The 20,108-nt window shown below is 40.9% G+C and overlaps 1 protein-coding gene across 2 annotated transcripts in view; it reads left to right on the forward strand.

Moving 5' to 3' along the window:
• DHRSX (dehydrogenase/reductase X-linked) overlaps positions 1–20,108 on the forward strand; it is a 192,876-nt gene that overhangs the window by 157,173 nt on the left and 15,595 nt on the right. For both annotated transcript variants that reach the window (XM_054164798.1, XM_054164796.1), the window contains one exon: positions 893–1,100. In XM_054164798.1, coding sequence (XP_054020773.1) covers positions 893–1,100 — 208 coding nt within the window. The remainder of the gene's footprint in view (positions 1–892; positions 1,101–20,108) is intronic.

Here is a 20,108-nt window from a genome sequence, read left to right on the forward strand (position 1 = left end):
TTGTGGAAGTAATGCTGAGGCCCCAGTCGGGAGGAGCATTTTAAGTGACATACCTGCTAATTTGCCTGGAACTAATCTGCTTATGGAAAAAAATATTGCTACCTGCCTGCGGTGAAACCCTACTGAGCAGCAGTTCCTAGAAAGTTTGACTTGAAAGAAAGGCAGATTTGGCATCCAGATGAGCAAGATGCACAAGAGTCTCAACAGGTAGTATTTTGCTGTTAAGTCCAAGTATTTCTGTGACTTTGTCACACCTTCTGTTTGGCATAGGCTCAGCCAGCTGTCTTAGCTCTAAAGGCTCTATCTGGCATAACTGTGGTTACACTCGCAGCTGCTCTTCTTGTCCTGTCTTTGTATTCATCTCTTTAGCTGTGCGTAATCTGGTGTGTCATTGGTGCAGGTGCAATGACTGCCTTACTCAACTGGGCTTTCATCAGAAACTAGTAGGTCCTACTGCAATACAAATAATAATAACCAGGAGTAGTATGATCAGGCACGAATTTACTGGGTGTGGACAGTGTATGTATGTGTGGGAAGAGGGCAATGAGGAAGGGGAGACTAGTTTGAGGTCCTCTAGCTGATGATATCCTGGAGATAAGTGCCTCAGCATTTCTACTTTAAATAGTTTGACTTAGAGGTTCTGGCAGGCACTGTGTGATGTTTGGGTTTTTTTCTTTAATTCTCCTGCCATAAGTCAGACTTGGTGTCAGATGTAATAATCACCAGAACTTCAGCAAGTGACACACCTGCCAGTGATAAGCTGTTTCTTCTGATGACTCAGTGTATAGCTGTTTGCTGGATATTGCAAAGTGTATTTGATGTTTGTGCAATACTAGTTTACTTCTGATTATTTTTAAGTGCATCTCCTTCTCTCTTTCTTTCTCATACACAGATGTTCATATTCACCCCATGGAGCCTACGCCCAAAGCAAACTTGCCCTTGTGTTATTTACCTATCAGTTACAGCATCTTCTGACTGCAAATGGAAGCCATGTGACTGCTAATGTAGTAGACCCTGGAGTAGTGAATACTGATCTCTACAAACATGTCTTTTGGGTTGTAAAAGTGGTCAAATGGATGACAGCCTGGCTACTTTTCAAGGTATGCAGTATGTTTAAATAGTTTTGTTGCTGTGCCCCTTCATTGTGAGAGGCGTAGTCAGTACAGAGCTGACTAGACTGTATTTTGGAATTTATCATAATATAGGGCATTTACTGCATTTCTCAGTCCTGTTGAGATGTACAGAGTTGATAAAGACAGGCCTTCCCCAGAATTGTTATTGTAAATGGAGGGAGTGAGCTCTCACAATAAGGGAAGGGAATGCCTTTCATGGCCTGTGCATTGGTTATCTCTGCCCTGATCTATCTGTATGCCTTTGTGCACAGGCGCAGAGCACCATCCTAACAAGGAACTGGAATATATGAAGTGTTCCTTGGAAATGTCTTCTATGTCCTCTTAATGAGAAGCAGACATGATCTGGCATGGTCTACATGTACACAACATGTTATAGAGAAGAGGAAAAAAAAGAACAAGGAAGGTGTACAAAAATGGTGGCTGAAAGTGGTTGCGTGGGTCCAGACACTTGTGCTCTGGAAGGTGGGACAGTGATCATCTCATTTTTTCATGCTACCACATAGCCGTACATGATTTTCTATCATATGTTCCTGGTCTGCATTAGGAAACTTAAAGCTGTTTGATAAAACTACTCCAGAAGTGGGGCAGACCCAGTTATGGTTAATTTCAGTAACATTTTGTAGTCATGTAAGTAGATCAATCTGAAATCAGTTTAGTTGTGTAGGTGCAACCTCCTCATGCAGACAAGTTTTAGGAGGACTTGTGCTGAGAAAATGTACTGCTTGTAACTTTTTCAGAAGGTAGTTTTGGACTAAGTGAATGGAACCTGATTCCATTAGAGAAAATTAAGTGTCCTAATTAAAATGAAGTATTTTAGATCAAGAGGCATGTCCTACAAAGCAAATTAATTTTAACCTTTGATATGGAAATATCACTAGCTTTAATTTTAAAAATGAAAGTGGAGGCTGGAAGAGTGAGAAATAAGATGCAAACAGTAAACCCATATTTTGAAAAAATAATAGTATCTTCTGAATACACCTTGAATATTGCAGTAAAATTGTAATAGGAATGCTTGCAATATGTGATACTTTCCTAAAGAAGCAGAATGCAGCTTCACCAGAGCATATATATATATAAAACTTGTTTTGCCTTTTGTGACTGTCATTTCAAATATCAGTCTCAGGTGATGGCATTTTTTTAAATTGGACTTACTTCACCTTGCTAACATAACAGTTTCATGTAGATGTTTAGCTTCTGTTTAGCATTTCCTCCAGAGTCACAAAGTGCCCATGTCTGAGAGTGAGAGTTAAGTCTGATGTTGTTTATAACACTCAGTCCCACCCAGTTTTATTGGTGTGCCCAATGAGACCTCTTAGTATTATACCAACCATGTTTAGACTGAAGAGAATGTCACTAAACATACATAAAATGAGTTTAGGTTTGTCATGACAGGGAGTCACATACTTACAGCTCTAATAGTAATGATGCCAATAGTCCTGATCACTGCCTGTTCTTGGGATGAGATACCTCTCTAAAGAAGGACTGGTGAGAGACGTGCATACATCCAAGTGCCGGGTTCTGCACATTGGCCACAACAACCCCATGCAGTGCTACAGGCTGGGGTCAGAGTGGCTGGAGAGCAGCCAGGTAGAGAGGGACCTGGGGGTGCTGGTTGACGGTAGACTGAACATGAGCCTGCAGTGTGCCCAGGCAGCCAAGAGGGCCAATGGCATCCTGGCCTGCATCAGGAACAGTGTGGCCAGCAGGAGCAGGGAGGTCATTCTGCCCCTGTACACTGCACTGGTTAGGCCACACCTCGAGTACTGTGTCCAGTTCTGGGCCCCTCAGTTTAGGAAGGAGGTTGACTTGCTGGAACGAGTCCAGAGAAGGGCAACAAAGTTGGTGAGGGGTTTGGAACACAAGCCCTACGAGGAGAGGCTGAGGGAGCTGGGGTTGCTTAGCCTGGAGAAGAGGAGACTCAGGGGTGACCTTATTACTCTCTACAACTACCTGAAGGGAGGTTGTAGACAGACGGATGTTGGTCTCTTCTCCCAGGCAGCCAGTACCAGAACAAGAGGACACAGTCTCAGGCTGCGCCAGGGGAGGTTCAGGCTAGATGTTTGGAAAAAGTTCTATACAGAGAGAGTGATTGCACATTGGAATGGGCTGCCTGGGGAGGTGGTGGAGTCACCATCATTGGAGGTTTTCAGGAGAAGACTTGATGGGGTGCTTGGTGCCGTGGGTTAGTTGTTTGGGTGGTGTTGGATTGGTTGATGGGTTGGACGCGATGATCTTGAAGGTCTCTTCCAACCTGGTGTATTCTGTGTATGTATTCTACTTACTTGCATGCAAGTGTGATGTGTGTACTGCCTGAGAAAACAAGCACATCAATTACTTTTTGGGTCAGAATAGGTTTGAATAACTGAATGCTCCAGTTATCAAGATTTCTCATTTTTCCTAAAAGCCAAAGGGGAAGGAAACATTTACTATCAGTCTTCCCACCCTTCCTTAGACTTCTGAGTTACAGTTCTGACATCTCTTTGCTTATTGCTTGTTGTTTAAGATAAGTGTCTGTATTCAGAATTGACTTTGTCTTCTTTACTCACATGGAAGAGCACTTAGTCACATAGATGTGTCCTGTTCAGCTTTGGCAGATCTGCATCACAAGGAGATGTTTAGCCCTACAGCAAGGTCATATTGAAAGCCTGCCTGGTGATTTCAGTAGCACTGTAGTGTCATAGTATGCAGCATTGAAGCCTGGGTGGATCTTGTGTTTGTCTCATACACTAGGGCAGATTTCCCCTGAGAAAAGTAAGAAAGCAAATACAAGAAAATTAACTTGTCTGATAATGTTAACTTACAGTTGATATTATGGAATTATTTTCCCCTGGAAAATATATGAACATATATGAGTTTTCCTTCCTGGGTTATGGCAGTAATGCAGTTAAAATGAGGTGATAGCTCTCTAGTCATATTGACTCAACAAACTTTTAGCATCCTTAAGTATTCCAGAGTAATTTCTAAATGCATACAGGAAGTTGCTTCACCCACTACAACCTGGTACTCATGAAAGCCAACACAGCTCAGATAGCTCCAGTGGGGAAATGCATCATGGATTTATCACATCACATTCCTGCAGGAGAGATTCAACATGTTGTTTGGTTTAATTCATAAATATTGTGGCAGAGCCCCCACTATCATTAAATGCACTTCTGCAAGCACGGGGCCCAGTTGCATTCAAGTCAAACACCTCCTAGGGATTGCAGCCTGGCCCCCAGTCTTGCTGGGCTGCTTGTATTTGAGGTGGCTCAGTGTGGCAGACAAACCTGTGGTCTTGTAAATAGGCTGTGATATGTACATCTAGTTTACTCCAAGTATTAACAGCTTGAGTTTCTCATAGATGTGAAACATTATCCTCTGGTCTTCATATATAGCTCAGAAAAATCTCTGCCAAATCCATCTGTGTTCCTCCCTGCAACAAGCTGCAGTGAGAGGCACTGCTGTAGAAAGAAGATAGGGCAAGCTAAAAGATTACAGTGACAGTGATAAAATTTGCGAAATGAATGCCTGCCCTTTAGAAGTGATGGTTTCATTCTTTTTAAGCTCAATTCTTTCTCTGGAAAGTTATTGTGTGCTGGGGTATTTGTTCTTTAAATTTCCCTTTTGTCAATGTTTTCCCCACATTTTTAATAAAGGAAGAATGCACCTACCACACATGAGAGAGAAATAATATTTATTCCTCAAAAATTAAATTGATTTCTACACCTATGACTTCTCACTAAATAAAAGCTCATAAGCTGTCTCACTGCAGAAGTGCAGTGAAATATGTTATCCCTTAGGAATTCTTGACATGAAATGATCTTCTCTTTGGAGAGACAAAGCCCAAACTAGTAAACAATAACTAATTAATAAGATGGTAATAGTCTAAGAAGACATTAGATGGGTGTCAAATCGCAACTTAGCCAGCTGTGTAATAGTTGTAGCAATGGGTACCATCCCAAGCTGGAAGCCAGGAACATACCATTTTCCTCTCAAGTATTTCTGATACTGAATATTCATTCTTAAGCCATATGGCCTCTGCCTGTGATACAATTAAAATGCCTTAGAACAAAAAAACCCAATGTGTTGACTCTGATTAATGTCTAATGGCAGGAACTGTTCTGCTTCATATGACTTCATTATACCACTGAAGTAGAGACACTGCATAGCAGTGTTGTAAACCTCCCCAAAACCTTCTTTAGGGTAAGCTTGGTGAACATATCATTATCAGATACAGAATTTTGTCTCCATTCAGCCACCTCAGATTGGTATTTATGAAGGCATTGTGCCAGGAAGACTGTGCATCAGATTTTGTCTCAGCTGTCATTTCCAAAGACATAGTGCCACCTAAGTGATTATTGACTGGCAAACTGAAAATGAGTAGGATTAGTGACCCCATCAGCCTGTAAAAGTAAAAGGAAAGGCTTCGGGAATATGGTCTAGAAGTCAGCCAATATAAAGTAGTTTACTTTTTCATCTGTCAAAATAGGCTTAACTTGAATGTAATTTTCTTAAAACATTTTTAAAGATGTGCTTTCAGTCTGAAAGTGCTGCAGGAAAACAGGATCTGAGAAACCTGGATTCATCCTTTATGCCAGAGGACATAGTCATGCAGGTCTTATTGCAGCATTTCTTATTCAAACTGTCCCTTTGGCACTGTGAATGTAGAAAATTCATTTCATTCTCCCCTCACCACCACCCCCCCCCGCCGCCCCGAGGTGTCAGAAGACAAACACATCACCACACAATAACACCAGCTGTAGAGAATGAGATAATTGAATTCTACATCTGAAAGCAGCAATTCATCAGCATGAACATCTTTTGTCCACGTGAGTGTGTGGTCCTCACATAAAGCTAGTCTGGAATTTTCTCACAAAATGAAAACTCCTTGCAGAAACATGTCATTAGCAGTTAATTCTTACAAAAGGCTTTTCAGATCAAAAGCAAAATTCTGATCAAAATCAGAGACAAGGAAATGGTCTGCTTTATTTTAGTAACTGTGGACTTAAAAAATGTCACATTTCTGTGCACATTGGTACAGAGATTTAAGCTTCAGAGCCACAGGGCTTTTTTCCCCATCTAATAAATATTTGATTATTTGTACAACCACAGAATGATTCTAGGAGGAAAGATGTAGGGACTTGCATGAGAAGGATAATAATGAGCAATCCACCTTTGAACTCCTGAATTCTGGAGATCTGAGTATTTTTCTTGTATGTGAATTCTTGGTGTCCAGGTCCTACCCATTACAGGGTATGTGGATGCAGCTTGGCTGTTTTATTTATTCAGAATACTGGTTACAAAGACTTCAGAGCACAGTCTTTTATGTTTGCCCTAACTAAGATCAAACGCCTCTAAAGTATGCTGATTTGCTGTGCACATCCAAATAGCATTGGACCCTGGTCTCCACTGAATCTGTTGTTTTCCTGTGTCCTCTAAGATACTGTTATTTTTGTGCATGCTTTCTCAGGTCTACATAGTTGAAATGTTTATTGTAAGAGACATATTGAGAGTTGGGTGAATGTTTTGATAGCAGAAATGTGAAGGATTTGTGCTGCGTGCCTTGATATATGGCACATAAAGGGGTAAGGATGCTGCGTGGGTCAGCACAGAATGGGTAGGATTGTGTTGGAGTGCACCAGAGGAAGCCAAGGCAGCTGAAGTTCTTATTTGTAATTCTTATTTGGAGTAGCTTCTGGCATGATCTATTCCCAAACCACACCCAGGCTTCTTCGTGGAGGATGCTAGCTGGAACAAACCAAAACACAGCCATGGAGCAAGTGAAAAATCAAGCAGTGTGTACAGTCGCCGATCTATCTAGTGCCCTGTTCCACAGTTTTAGCTGTTTGAGTAAAAAGAAAAGCACTTATATTTTTTATTTTGTTCTTTTTCTTTTGTTCTCGACTGTCAAATGAGAAGGGCTATCTTCTGTCTTTCATAAGAGTTCGCAGGACATGAAAACTGTCTTCATGTCTAACACTGCCTGCAAGATTGACTCTTTTTAGCCTGGAAATGAGCTAAACCTGCACTATGCACCCTGTAAAAGCCTATGCTTGCCCTGTATGGACTTATTTTGGAGCAAAAATTTTGACTGGCAAATAATTGAATCGTGATATCAAATTGCTGGCAGGTCAAAAGCATAATGAAAACAGGTATTTTTACTGTGTAATAAAGGATTTATCCCTAACTCCTGTCTGGTAGATTGTTGATTTAACTTGACATCTCAGGCAGATTCATCCTATCTGAAAATAATTAAATTCATATACAAAAGAGTGGGGGGAAAAACAGCCTTTGTGCTGCTGTAGTGTGGAGAGAGCACGTAAACAGTTAAGAGATTGTGAAAATGTATGAGCCTAATCAGTGTTAGCAAATCAGCACCTATCATCCTGTAATCTGGAACTACTTTCATATTCAGAACCCACAGAGTTAGGAAAGATTATTTCCCATCAATCACCTTAGTCCTTGCTAACATTTCTTGGCAATACTTTCCTATTTTGTTGGTTAATACATTGTATGGTCACCTGTTTGCAGTCAGGCTTGTGGAAAATGATGGAAATGCAGAAGAGGAGGACAATTTGCTGTGGACCAAACACATGCCAGGGACTTGGTACTGATTCTTGTCAGTTTAAATTAATATATCTAATATGTGTATACTCAGACAGTTTTGCCACCAGGTGTGGTGTGCATTATAGATCAATTCATAATTTCTGGGGATGACCTACTTAAATGAGTAGTGCTTTCTGTAACAAAACAATGCTGATGACATTTATATTGCAGAACCCCATTGCTCTCTACAGAAAAAAATAATTTTAGATTTTGGGCATTTACAGGCACTTCTTTTCCCCTCTCTTGAAGTGAAAGTCCTTAATTTACCAGTAATCCAAGGAAACTGGAAAACCTTTCAATCTGGAGTAAGGCAACTCTTCCATGAACAACATAAACACAATTTTTAATGGTTCTCCTGAGGTTTCACTGATTAACATAAAATGCCAAGTGCTGCCAAGATGCTGAAAAGATCCCCTTTTCCATCTATGATCTAAAGCATCTATGCAAGGAAGCCACCTCTGACTGATCTCCTGGTTCACAAGTGTCTGCAGTGTGAATTCCCACATCAGACCTTCTCATCCAGTGATATCTTCATGGTCACTGTTGGCACTGTCTTATCCTAAGATAAATATCAACAGTTGGTGAGATGAATCAAGCCCTTCAAGTGTTAGTTTATCCCTGTGAATGATGAATTCCTCTGGTGACTAGCTCAGCTGTAGATATCTTTTCTGTATAAAGGTGTAAATTTAGTTAAGAGGAATCCCACGGCAAGGTACAGCACATTAAATTAGTGTTATTTTAAAAAAACAGTGATGCTAGTAAAGAAATCTTAGTTATTTGGAGTATCAGACTATTCCCCACAGAAGTGGGCAATGTATTTGTGGGCAGCCACAGGTGAGGAAATCCCAGTTACTTATGAAATGTATTTCTCACAGATGTTTGCAATGCATCGTGTGTCTCCACTATGTATCACGTCGATATTGCCATACATTTACAGGTGTACTCCCTGTATTATTTATAACAGTGTAATGTATGTAACAAGAAAGAGAGCTGCAGAGAGCAAGCACCACCCACTGTTTGTGGGAGAACTCGAAACAGCAAATACATTCTTTAAAATAACAGGATCATCCAGCACTCAGTTTGTGAGTTTTGAAAAGTTTCAATTCAGAAATCCCTAGAATAACTGCAGATTTAGTAATGACTACAACAATCAGGTTTACCAGCCCCAAACATTCATGTTTACATTTTAGAAAGGGTACTCAGATACTGCAAGATGATCCTCGAGGTCTCTTCCAACCTTGGTGATACTGTGATACTGTAATATGGTCTGTTCTCTTGTCATTCTGTTCTCAGGTAAATACCTAGGATTTGTGGATTTTAGTAGGTAAACATAGATAGCAAATTTGATGCAGTGGCTCTAGCCTTCATTTTCCTAGAAGGAACCTGACCCTAGATGTGGCACAAACACCATGCATTAGTACAGTCTGTCCAGATCCAGTAGTTTCTATATGTTATTGCATATTTAAACATTCTGTGTGAGTCTCTTCAGGGCAAATTACTACATCTGGTTGGTGCCATCTGAGATTTGGAAAGGGGAAGTAAGCACAGGAGTTATATTGCCACAGACCAGGTTCTCTGTGGGGAATACAGAATGTATGCAGAAGAGGATTTGAATGAAACTTGAGCAATGTGAAATAAAGCAAGAATAAACTTGGACAGCTTATCAGGGATGGGATTTATAGTGATATTTATTTGGTTTCATCATGCTGACCTATTTTGCTATCATTGGAATAGGAAGGAGGTGCTGCTGCTGGTCTTGGCTCAGGCACAGTCTGAAGAAGTGAGTTGCTCCCAGAGTCTCATCATTGCTCATGCATGTCTTGGAACTAGCCACCATCAAATTAAAAGCTTAACTTACCATCTTATTAATAGTTTACCCCAGCTAGTATGTGTGTTACTTTTTGAGTGAATGTCAGGGGACAAAGTTGCCTTGTGCCTGGCAGCCCTGCATTCCCACAGCTTTGCTGCAAGTGGTGCTGTGCAATGACTCTCCAGCTGCCGAGCATCCCTGCAGCAGGCGACAGTACGCTGTGTCTGAATGTGTCTCAGAAAGGGTGGTATTGATTGACTTAGTCAATATTTTTGCCTGCCAAGCTCTTGAGATGCAAAATGCTGTCTTCCCCAGCATCTGCCACTTGTCACATACTATACTAAGATGTTTAAAAATGTGGTGAGAGAAAAGCTGTGCCATTGTTTTTGGAGCTCAGAGTACTGAAAATAAAACTACACACAGTATATTTTGGCAGATGGCTCTCTTCTAAAAATGAATGTAGAAAAAGTTCTCTGGGGCAGCATGCTTGCTTTCTCTGCTAAGGTTTTACATTTTCCAGGTAGGAAGGTTATTTTTATTACTGTACAAGCTGTGAATGCAGCTTGGTCATTTCTCAGAGAGAAGGTCTGTTCTCAGCCTTCTCATACATCATGGTCAGTAATGACAATCTTCAGTCTCCATTTTCCTTTGCATATAAAATGATTACTTCCAACATCACAACACTTTGATATTCATCAGTGATTCTGCACAAGTGTAGCTGATCAGAATCTGCTAATCAAGTATATGGTGCTTAAGCCTAAAACCATCCAGATCCAATCTTATTGTATATTCTTGTAGCAAGGATTATCTAATTGGGCTTTGCATTCTCTATGCAGAGTAATGCCCTTATGTAAAGCATTTTACGTATCTGATCCTGCTCCTTAGAGGTTCTCCTTGATCTGGAACTGGCCTTTTATATTTCTTGCCTGGTTTAGGTTTGTGGCACATATGTCCTGTTTTATATGCCTATTATCTGGGGAAGTGGATTGAGGCTGACTAAGATACACTGAACCCTAATCTCTTTAGAAGGCCTGCAGGTTTCTAGAGGTAGTAAGTACTTCAGATGTTTCTAGATTCAGCTGATGTTGCTTGAAATCCATTCAACCAGCATATCTGGAAGGCTGAAAACAGAGAGTTTTGCATAGCCTTTTTGCCTTTTTTTCCCCCCTAAATATAATTCTCCTGTTAATACTGAGGTTTGTTTGTTTGTTTGTTTTCATAATTCTCCTGCTAATATGTACTAAGTGCTCACTTTTGGTTTTGGTAGTGTGGCGGGGTTTTCCCCCTCACAATGAGGCAAGTCTATTTGATAAGAAACACTGGTTTTACTGCAAAATATATCCAGTATCTTGGCTGCATAATTTGTCCTGTGAGAGTCTCGACCCACTCTATACAGCACTGGGTCAAAGGCAGACTAGTGGTGAGTCATCTATTTCCAGCCTTTTGAAAAAGTGTTAAAATATGAAATCTGTTTTTGCTGAGGTACCTGCTTTTGTCATCTCCAGGTCACTACACAGCCGTTTACTCAGAGGAGCCAAGGGGATTACAAAGCCCCTCTGGCGCACAGAAGCAGCACTTGTACGTGTGATGTACAATCTGGCCCACAGCCTCCTGGTTGGAAAGAAAGCATTTGCAGCATTAGCATCATTAGGCTTTATAGATGAGAGCAGGTACCATCTTGCTCACGGATGGTTGGCAGCAGTGCCGTCACTGTTACCATAAAGACAATGCATCCTTTTTGTGTTGATTTCAGTTTGACTCTGTAGAAGCTCTAGACAGCTATATTTTTTTCCCTCTTTATTGTCAGGTTTCATGATATCGAGTCATAGCCTTTAATCATAACAAACAGGAGTGGTGCTACTTTTAAAGAAACAGCTTTGTCACAACAAGAACAGTTTGAAGAAGACAGACTGGAAATGTATTTACTTTGAAAATGAGAAAGAAAAAAATAAGTAAGAAGCTTTTTTTCTAGTAATTAGAATCAGACTCTGGAAAAGATTCAGCGGAGTAGTAGCTGTAAGAAAACTGTTGTCTTTAAGATGGAGTTTGAATAGGTTCATCAAGAAGATGAGCTCATAAGATATCTGCAATATGAGGAGATCAAATGTATCCAAAGAGGTCTCTTCAGTCCTGTTCCTTCTGAATTCCTTTTGTATTTAGAATAGAGTTTTTCGTTCTCAAATGTATCTGGTTTATGCCCATGCTGGGGGGCCGGGGGGGGGAAGAAGAAGAGTACAGAACAAGGGTCAAAAAGTGGAAGATTTCCCAACAAACTTTCATTTTTATTTTGAATGCTTTGAGTACCCAGTAAATCCTTCTCTAGGAAACCCTTTGGTGAGGATGTGGCACTTGTACTCGCCTCCATCCTTGCCTTTCTAGGCAATAAATCTTCCAGTTGTTGTCTGATGAGCTGTGTTGAACTGTGCTTCCAGCACTGCTGGCTCTTCTTTACAGGAGGAAAGTTAAGATGGTTCTATGGATCAGGCTGAAGAACCTTCAATGAAAATGAGATCTTCTATTGTCCTGGTTGAGAAATCTGGGCATGCTTTTTAAAATTAAATTAGCCAAGGTGAATTGAAAATGGGACTGCGGAGACTGTTGGCATAGCTACCCTGTTCCTCTCTAACCTGGGTTACCTCAGGTCAGTGCTCAGGAGACCTCTTCCAGGCAGCCAGTGGCAGCAGCAGTGGGCACATGATGTTTGCACAAGAGACCCCATCTTCCCCTGTGTTTCCAGAAGTAGCTCAAGACCATTGTCTTCAGCCTTCCTGACTGATTTGCATCTGAAGTACATTCAAGGTGACTGCATCTGGGGAGGCATGTAGCCCTGCTGGAAGTCAACTGGGGATCTGCAACTGTGTCCAGAGTAAACCAGTAAGGGTTTGCACAGTGAGAATTTCCATTCCTAAGCCATCCAGAACAGAGAGTTTGGTTCAGGATTTTGCCTGAGGGAAAGTAAACGTGTTCTTATATTCCAGTTTTGTGATGGCAGGTCTGCCTCACCTGAATTGGTGTTTTTGCAGGTACTTGCCTGTTTTGTTTTGGTTTTGTGTTTGTTGTGGAAAAATTATATTGCATGGGTGGGGGGAGTATTATTTTTTTTTTTTCAGTTTTGATGAGCTTTTTTATTTAAAACATGATGTGGTATTTCAGGGGGGCAAAGCTGTGTTCTTGGTATTTCTTGGGTGGATCTCTCAAAGCAGAATAGACCTACCGCAAACTACCGATCAGAACTCCATTACGATGGCTGTGTTGATGGTCCAGATTCCTGAGTTACAGTTTTGCCCTCTGACATGAATAGATGCCTAGATTTAAAAACACATCTTCTGTATTGTATCAAAACTTGGAACTATCAAGAAATAAACGATGTGGTGAAGTGAAACACAGGTCTTTTAAACTGCCCTGAATTCAGCTGCATTTCAGTAGCCTCTCATTTCTCTTTCATTGCTGTCAGCAGTCTGTAGGATTTCTTTCATATATATGATGGAAATATCTGTCTATGCATGATGTCACTGAGATGCACTTGACTTTACCACTTCAAGGAGTTAGCATAGCTGCTCTGGCAAAGAGCACTTGAATGACGAATTGTTTGTACCAATAGGGGGTTATTCATGTAAGCAGCTTTCTTGCATTAAAAAAAGAAAAAAGAAGAAAATTTTAAAATCCTTATTTGTGGTAGATGGAAAATATTTTTATTAAGCAAGAGGATGCAACTTAATTTCTTGCTTTTCCATATTTTCACTGTCAACGTATTTCTGTACAACTTTAGTTGGCAGTAGGTATTTATTAACGAGCTTTTGTAAGTATTTGCTTATTACAGCTACAAAGTACTTTCATTACAAACAAAATGGATGTCCCTAAAATGCAGGAGCCTCATGTACCTTTCATATTGTGGAGTCCCTTAGCTAACATCTGTGGAGATCAGATAACTTTAATCTTAAAATATCACTTACCTTCAGGTGTATAACTTTTTCATATACAAATGATATTAATAACCCCCCCATAATTTGCTTTATACTCCTGTACTAAACAACCGTGTGGCGCACACTAGCTTTGCAAGTTAAACATATACTATTAAGTAGTTTTCAATAGTCTTTCACTCTTCAGTTGCCTGCAACGCCTAAGAATGTTTGGAAAATGCAGATGAATAGCTCTAACAAAAGGCAAAGCCCTGGATATTCTGCGTTACTGCAAAGTTGTTCGCATTTGGTTTGCTGTTTGTTATTGTTGTTGTAGATTATGGATGAGAACACCTGTAATTATCCTCTGTTTAATGTACTTTTGAGTTGGAATAAAGTGCAGAGCTACGGTGCAACTAGCAAGCAGTCAGCTAACCTCCATTACAGACTTTTAAAACACCTCTCAGTGGGGCTTCTTAATGATAAAATACATAGGGCTGGCTTTTCTGACAATGTGTGGAACATGATAGATGTTTGTAACCTTTTCTCCAAATTAAACTGGAAAATTTGGAGCCAGCTGGGCAGTGCACTCAGGTGCATGAGCTTTGAGATAGCAGCTTCTTTCCTGCTCCTCACCCCATAAATAACTGGGTTTATATTTGATTTAAAATTATGTCAATATATTCTGGCTACATTCTCATGTCCATTTTGCTGAGCCGCCTTCAAACTTTAGAACTGGGTATGGTGGTGTTGGGTTGACAGTTAGAGTTGGTGATCTTAGAGGTCTTTTCCAGCCTTAGAATAGAATAGAATAAACCAGGTTGGAAGAGACCTTCGAGATCATCGTGTCCAACCTATCATCCAACACTACCCAATCAACTAAACCATGCAACCAAGCATCCTGGCAAGCCTCGCCCTGAACACCCCCAGCGACGGTGACCCCACCACCTCCTCAGGCAGCCCATTCCAGTGGGCAATCACTCTCTCTGTGTAAAACTTCCTCCTAACCTCCAGCCTAAACCTCCCCTGACGCAGCCTGAGACTGTGTCCTCTTGTTCTGGTGCTGGTTGCCTGGGAGAAGAGACCAACCTCCGCCTCACTACAACCTCCCTTCAGGTAGTTTTAGAGAGCAATAAGGTCACCCCTGAGTCTCCTCCTCTCCAGGCTAAGCAACCCCAGCTCCCTCAATCTCTCCTCATAGGGCTTGTGCTCCAAGCCCCTCACCAACCTTGTTGCCCTTTTCCTGACACACTCCAGCAAGTCAGCTTGATGAAGCTATGATACTTCTGAAATAGATTTGTACATGTTTCATGTAGCAGCATTTAGCACACGGGACTGTCTAGGTTTTATTTCCTTTTCTACACAAAAGAAAACTGCGCCTATAAGCTACTCCCTACTACTTGCAAATAAGATGTATGCTGAGAAAACTTTTGGTATCGATTTCTCATTTCTCATATATGGTTAAATAGAAGGAAAAAACCCTGAGTGAGGTTTTTTGAAACGCATTTACATTTTCAGGAAAGGCATTAAAGAGCATACTTGGCTTAGGTATCTGTTTTGTTTAGGGAAATATTTTTTATAAGAGTGTGTATCTCAATAGCATTTTCCCTTCAAATTTCTTTTTGTGGTCTTGTGAGGTTTTTTTCTGCTGTGATCATCTACAGCTACGTGTAACTTCTTCATAATACTAATTTAGACTAGAAGAGGAATCTGCTTGATTTTTCAAGAACCAAACCACTTTTCTCCATTTTAGTATATGAGGGAGCTGGGGTTGCTTAGCCTGGAGAAGAGGAGACTCAGGGGTGACCTTATTACTCTCTACAACTACCTGAAGGGAGGTTGTAGACAGATGTTGGTCTCTTCTCCCAGGCAGCCAGTACCAGAACAAGAGGACACAGTCTCAGGCTGCACCAGGGGAGGTTCAGGCTGGATGTTAGGAAAAAGTTCTATACAGAGAGAGTGATTGCCCATTGGAATGGGCTGCCTGGGGAGGTGGTGGAGTCGCCGTCATTGGAGGTGTTCAGGAGGAGACTTGATGGGGTGCTTGGTGCCGTGGGTTAGTTGTTTAGGTGGTGTTGGATTGGTTGATGGGTTGGACGTGATGATCTTGAAGGTCTCTTCCAACCTGGTTTATTCTATATATTCTATGTATTCTGTGTATGTATATTAGTGATTAAAATATACTGCTGCTTTCTACTGCAGAACTGTAGCAAGACACCTAAACCTGGTTATTCTTGTTGCAGCTAGGTGTTTATTCTTCTGAAAATCCCTCCCATCAGATGCTGCTGGTAACTATGTTTGAATAGCTGTGCTCTGATGGCAGGTGTGAAGTTGCCTATTCATTTTATAAGCATAGACTGGATGTCTGTTCTGCGGTAAGCAGACTGATTTACAGTTAAAATATAAAGTAAAGACATCATTTCAGGCTTTATAGCCACATCTCAAGCTGCAGGTGATGCAAAAAGAAAAATGTGAGAGCCAGAGGAAATCAACTTCTTCACTGCCTTGTACATTTGGGGTATTTGCTTATGCAATTGAAGAACAGATGAATTAATCTCTCCCTGATTTTAAAAGAGGAGGATTCAGATTTGTACCTTGGACTACATTTGTCCCTTGCTTTACCTAGAGATGACAATAAAAACAAGACAAAGAGCTATATTTGGAGAATTAGGTCAATAGGAATTCATCTGTACACTTTAGGAGCCAGTGATTAATCTGTCTCCCAGTGAGCATTGGGGCACACCACCTCCAGCTCCCATCATCTCATGTACTCTGAGCAGTAAAACTGGCATGCCAAAAAAACCCTGGGAAGGCTTAAAAAATTTGAAGTCCTGCAGGGCTATATCGGGCCTGTGAGGGGTGAGGTCTTGATCATTTTGTGACTAACAATGTTGTATGAAAAAAAGGAGTTTTGCACAGAATCCCATGGCTACAGTGCTTCAGCCAGTATAACAACAGCGCTGCTGGCTGTTGTACTTAGCCATCAGAAGTCTAGCTTTTGCATTTTATTCTAGTGTCTTTGATATATTCACCTGAAGCTTTAATATATCCACAGTATTACAGGCAGGAAAAATTATACTTGGATGAAGGAACAAAGAGAAATATTGTCGAAGAAAGTTTAAATAATGTGAAATCTCTTATGGGCATTGATTCATGTGCTTCATGATGTCAATAATTGTTTGTGAATTGCAGCCCTTTTTTCCCCTCTGAACAGAACACTACTCCTGGAATATAGTCATTACCTATTGATTAGCTCTATAGTAATTTTCATGCATCAGTGGTTCCAATAAAAAAACTAAGTGGCACTTATTTTACACCAGTGTGTAAGATCTGTACATTCTGTATTAATAACTGGAATTAATCTTTAAAACACTGTTTTAATTGCAGAGACTACATTGATGGTTTTAATAGCCATGAGTCTGAGGATGAATAGAAGAAAAAAGAAGTTGGGTTTTGGTTTGATTTGGTTTGGTTTTTGGTTGGGTTTTGTTGGGGTTTTTTTCTGATGAAGTAATTGTAAATGTTCTACTGTCTCTGGACAGGGCTGCAATAAGAAGGACATATTTGCCACAGTGTGATGCTAATGTAATTTCCTCATTTTCCTACTGTATGACTTTCCTTTTAATCTCAATTGTCAGTAGTGTGCTGTTTTTTTATTAAATGATGGGACCTGATATTCAGCAAGGAGAAAATAATTAAAACTATTTGTTTCACAGACTGTCAGCAGCTATTAGAGATTAGACAAATATAAATTAAGTTTGGGGTTTTTTGCCTTGAGCCATGTTACAGACTTTGCAAAGCTCACAAACTGTAATCCTCTTTTATTGAACACAGATTTACAAGTAAAGGTCATTTATCTTCTGGTCACTAAGGAGTTTATGTAATTGGCAAAACTTAGACGTTTAGATTACTTTTACATAGAAAGTGTGCTGCTTGGGAAGCTCTTGCTTCTCAATTGTGGCCGCACTAGAGAGTTCAGGGACTAAAAAGACATGTGCAGAGCAAAAGGGGCTTTGTAACTCATCTGTCCAGCCACAGGAAGGGACAAAAACCAGCAAGGATTGTGGCTGATGTTAGTGGCCTCCATGTTCTAAGACTCATATTTCTTCCATGTAGACCTATGCGTCTACAATGCAACGTGCTGTCACACCAGTTTTGATGACACAATTTTACTGCAAGAGGAGCTTTGTTTCCTGCACTTCTCTAAAGACTTGATGCTGCATTTTGAGTCACCATTTCTCTTAGCTTCTCAGATTTGGCCTGGTCAATATGTTAACAAGGTTTTACCTAATATTTCCCTGTTTCTCTGTTATCTAAAGTCTTGTGTTTGCTCCTTTGTTTGCTGTATAGATGCTAAGAGCCATCTGCCCCAAAAGCTCATGCTTTGAAAGCTGCTTTATATGCCTGATTGCTGAAGGGGGTCAGTGACACGTATTGGTCACCCAAAGAGGGTGAGTGTTGGTGCTACATTGGGAGCCCTCCTACCCTGAGACCCTGAGGAGACTCTCTGCATGGCATACAGGCTGCAAGAAGGGATCTGACCTAATGGACATGTACCCAGCTTGTTGATGTAGGAGCCACAATCAGTGAGGTTACAGTGAGGGCCTAGCAAGAGATGTTTAGGAATTTAGGGAGAAAAGGGGATGAAGAAGGGCCTTTTCATCATGCCACTTGAAAATCAAGTGGCATGATGAAAGGGCAAGTGGAGAAATGGGTGAAAGTTTAGACTGCAGATGTGCTTTGCATACCACCTAGAAAAAGAGAGTCCTTATTTTGGTTGAAACAATCCAGTTTCATGGTGAGTACATATAAAATAGCAATAGGTGGTTGCAGAGCTGTGCAGACTTGCAGGTGAAGAGGAGATTTTTAAGCAAGCTGCTGGGTGGGTGGGAGAGGCAGCAGAGAGGGCTGAGACAGGCATTCTGTACTGGTGTTCCAGCCCCTGCTCCGACCTCAGCCTGTATTTTTATGAGTTAAAAGCAGTTACTAAACCACAAAAAGATTCTGCACTAATTCAACTGCAACTTTTCCTGGGAAGCAGAAGTTTAATCATCTGGAGCATCACTGTTTGCAGTGTGTCACTGTGAGTGAGTGAGCGAGCAGGGAAAGCTCATTGATTGTCTTCTCAAGGCAAATAGCCTTGTGTAGCAAAATGGTGTTACCAGAGACCTCCCTAAACAAAGCAAATTATTTCAGTGCTATATGACTCTCTATCAGGTATTTACCAAGCCACAGAGCCTCACAGTGTTTGTTTCCCATTCTAAATAAATTTTGTATCCCTATGAATACAAGTGCAACAAAAACTCTCCTGGGGCACTTAGTAAAAAGAAAAGGTTAATTCTTTCACAGTGTTATTTTGGCTACTGATCTTTCTGCAAGGCTGGCTCTTTTTTTTTCTTTTTTTCTCTTTTTAGTAGCAGATGGGAAAGATTCAGGGTGTGGAAGGGATTAAATATATTTTTCCCCTCCAGTTTTTCATTGTCCTCCTTCAGATAATGAGTTCTGACTTTTCACTGTGGACCTAATTTTTGGAACTTGATCCAATTCTCTCTATGACACAAGCCAGGACAGTCAGTTTAATCGCTTGCAGAGGACTAGGGATATATTGTCTCACTTGTACATGACACTTAGGCTGTAACTTCTGTCATCCAGCAAAGAAAACAGGAACACAGGGAGGACCACATCTGGCACCAAATCCAGTCCTGGCTTTTCCAGGAGTGACATTCTTTGCAAATTTGTGGCTCCATCTGCTACCTTAATGAAAGTTTATAAAATGCCTTAGAAAAAAATCTGGATATTAACAACTTCTGGGAGAACGTTGCGGAACTATAATTTAAAGGCAGTCGCTATACAGAGACCAGGAACATAGACCAGCTGGGACATGAACAGTGCTAAGTAATATTTGGCAACGTGCTTGAAACGTCTTCCTTCTAGCCAGCGCAACCTCTGCAGGACTATCTGTTTTCAGTTCTGCAGACAGGCTCAGAGTCAGCAAAAGGGAAAAGGAGACCAAGGCTTGAGACCCAAGGTGAGGATAAGCACTGCAAGGTGATTTCTTGTTTTCCCAGCAGGAGCTTTGTGATCAGCAGACCCATCAGCAGGTTGTGTTGCAGCCAGCTAGCATGCTGCTCCAATGAAGATGTGAGAAACTCGGGGGAAAGTATTCCCAGATGCATTTTCATCTTCCATACTATTAGTGCACAGATGTAGTACCCTCTAGTAATTGGGTTAGTTTCTGTACTGTAGTAATTTTGGGTTAGTTTGTGCACTTTACTGTTTCCGGTACCTACCTTTACTAGCACAGGCACACAGCCTCTCTGAGCCCTGGAGAAGTTTCCTCTGATGACCTTACCTGATGATCCATGAGGGAATTTACACCTTCTCACTAGAGCTGTCTGGTTTTAGCAAAGTGCCTCCAGCAGGCAGATGAGAAACTTGGGCTGGTAGCCAACCTCTCCCAGCCCCACCATCCAGCTGAGCCCACAGATGGAAATAAACCCACTGCTGTCTGGGGAACAAAATGGGGGTTGTAGCAATTTAAAATAGAAGAGGCTGTGAAATACACTTGTCTATGTAAATTTGGGTTGTTTAATTGTCTGTGTTTGTACAGACTTTATGTTTTTATGAACTGTGGTTCATAAAAAAAAAAATATTTTGTGGTTATCTTTTAAATATTTAGGA

The sequence above is a fragment of the Dryobates pubescens genome, chromosome 10 (genome assembly GCF_014839835.1).
Source record: "Dryobates pubescens isolate bDryPub1 chromosome 10, bDryPub1.pri, whole genome shotgun sequence".
NCBI classification, from domain to species: domain Eukaryota; kingdom Metazoa; phylum Chordata; class Aves; order Piciformes; family Picidae; genus Dryobates; species Dryobates pubescens.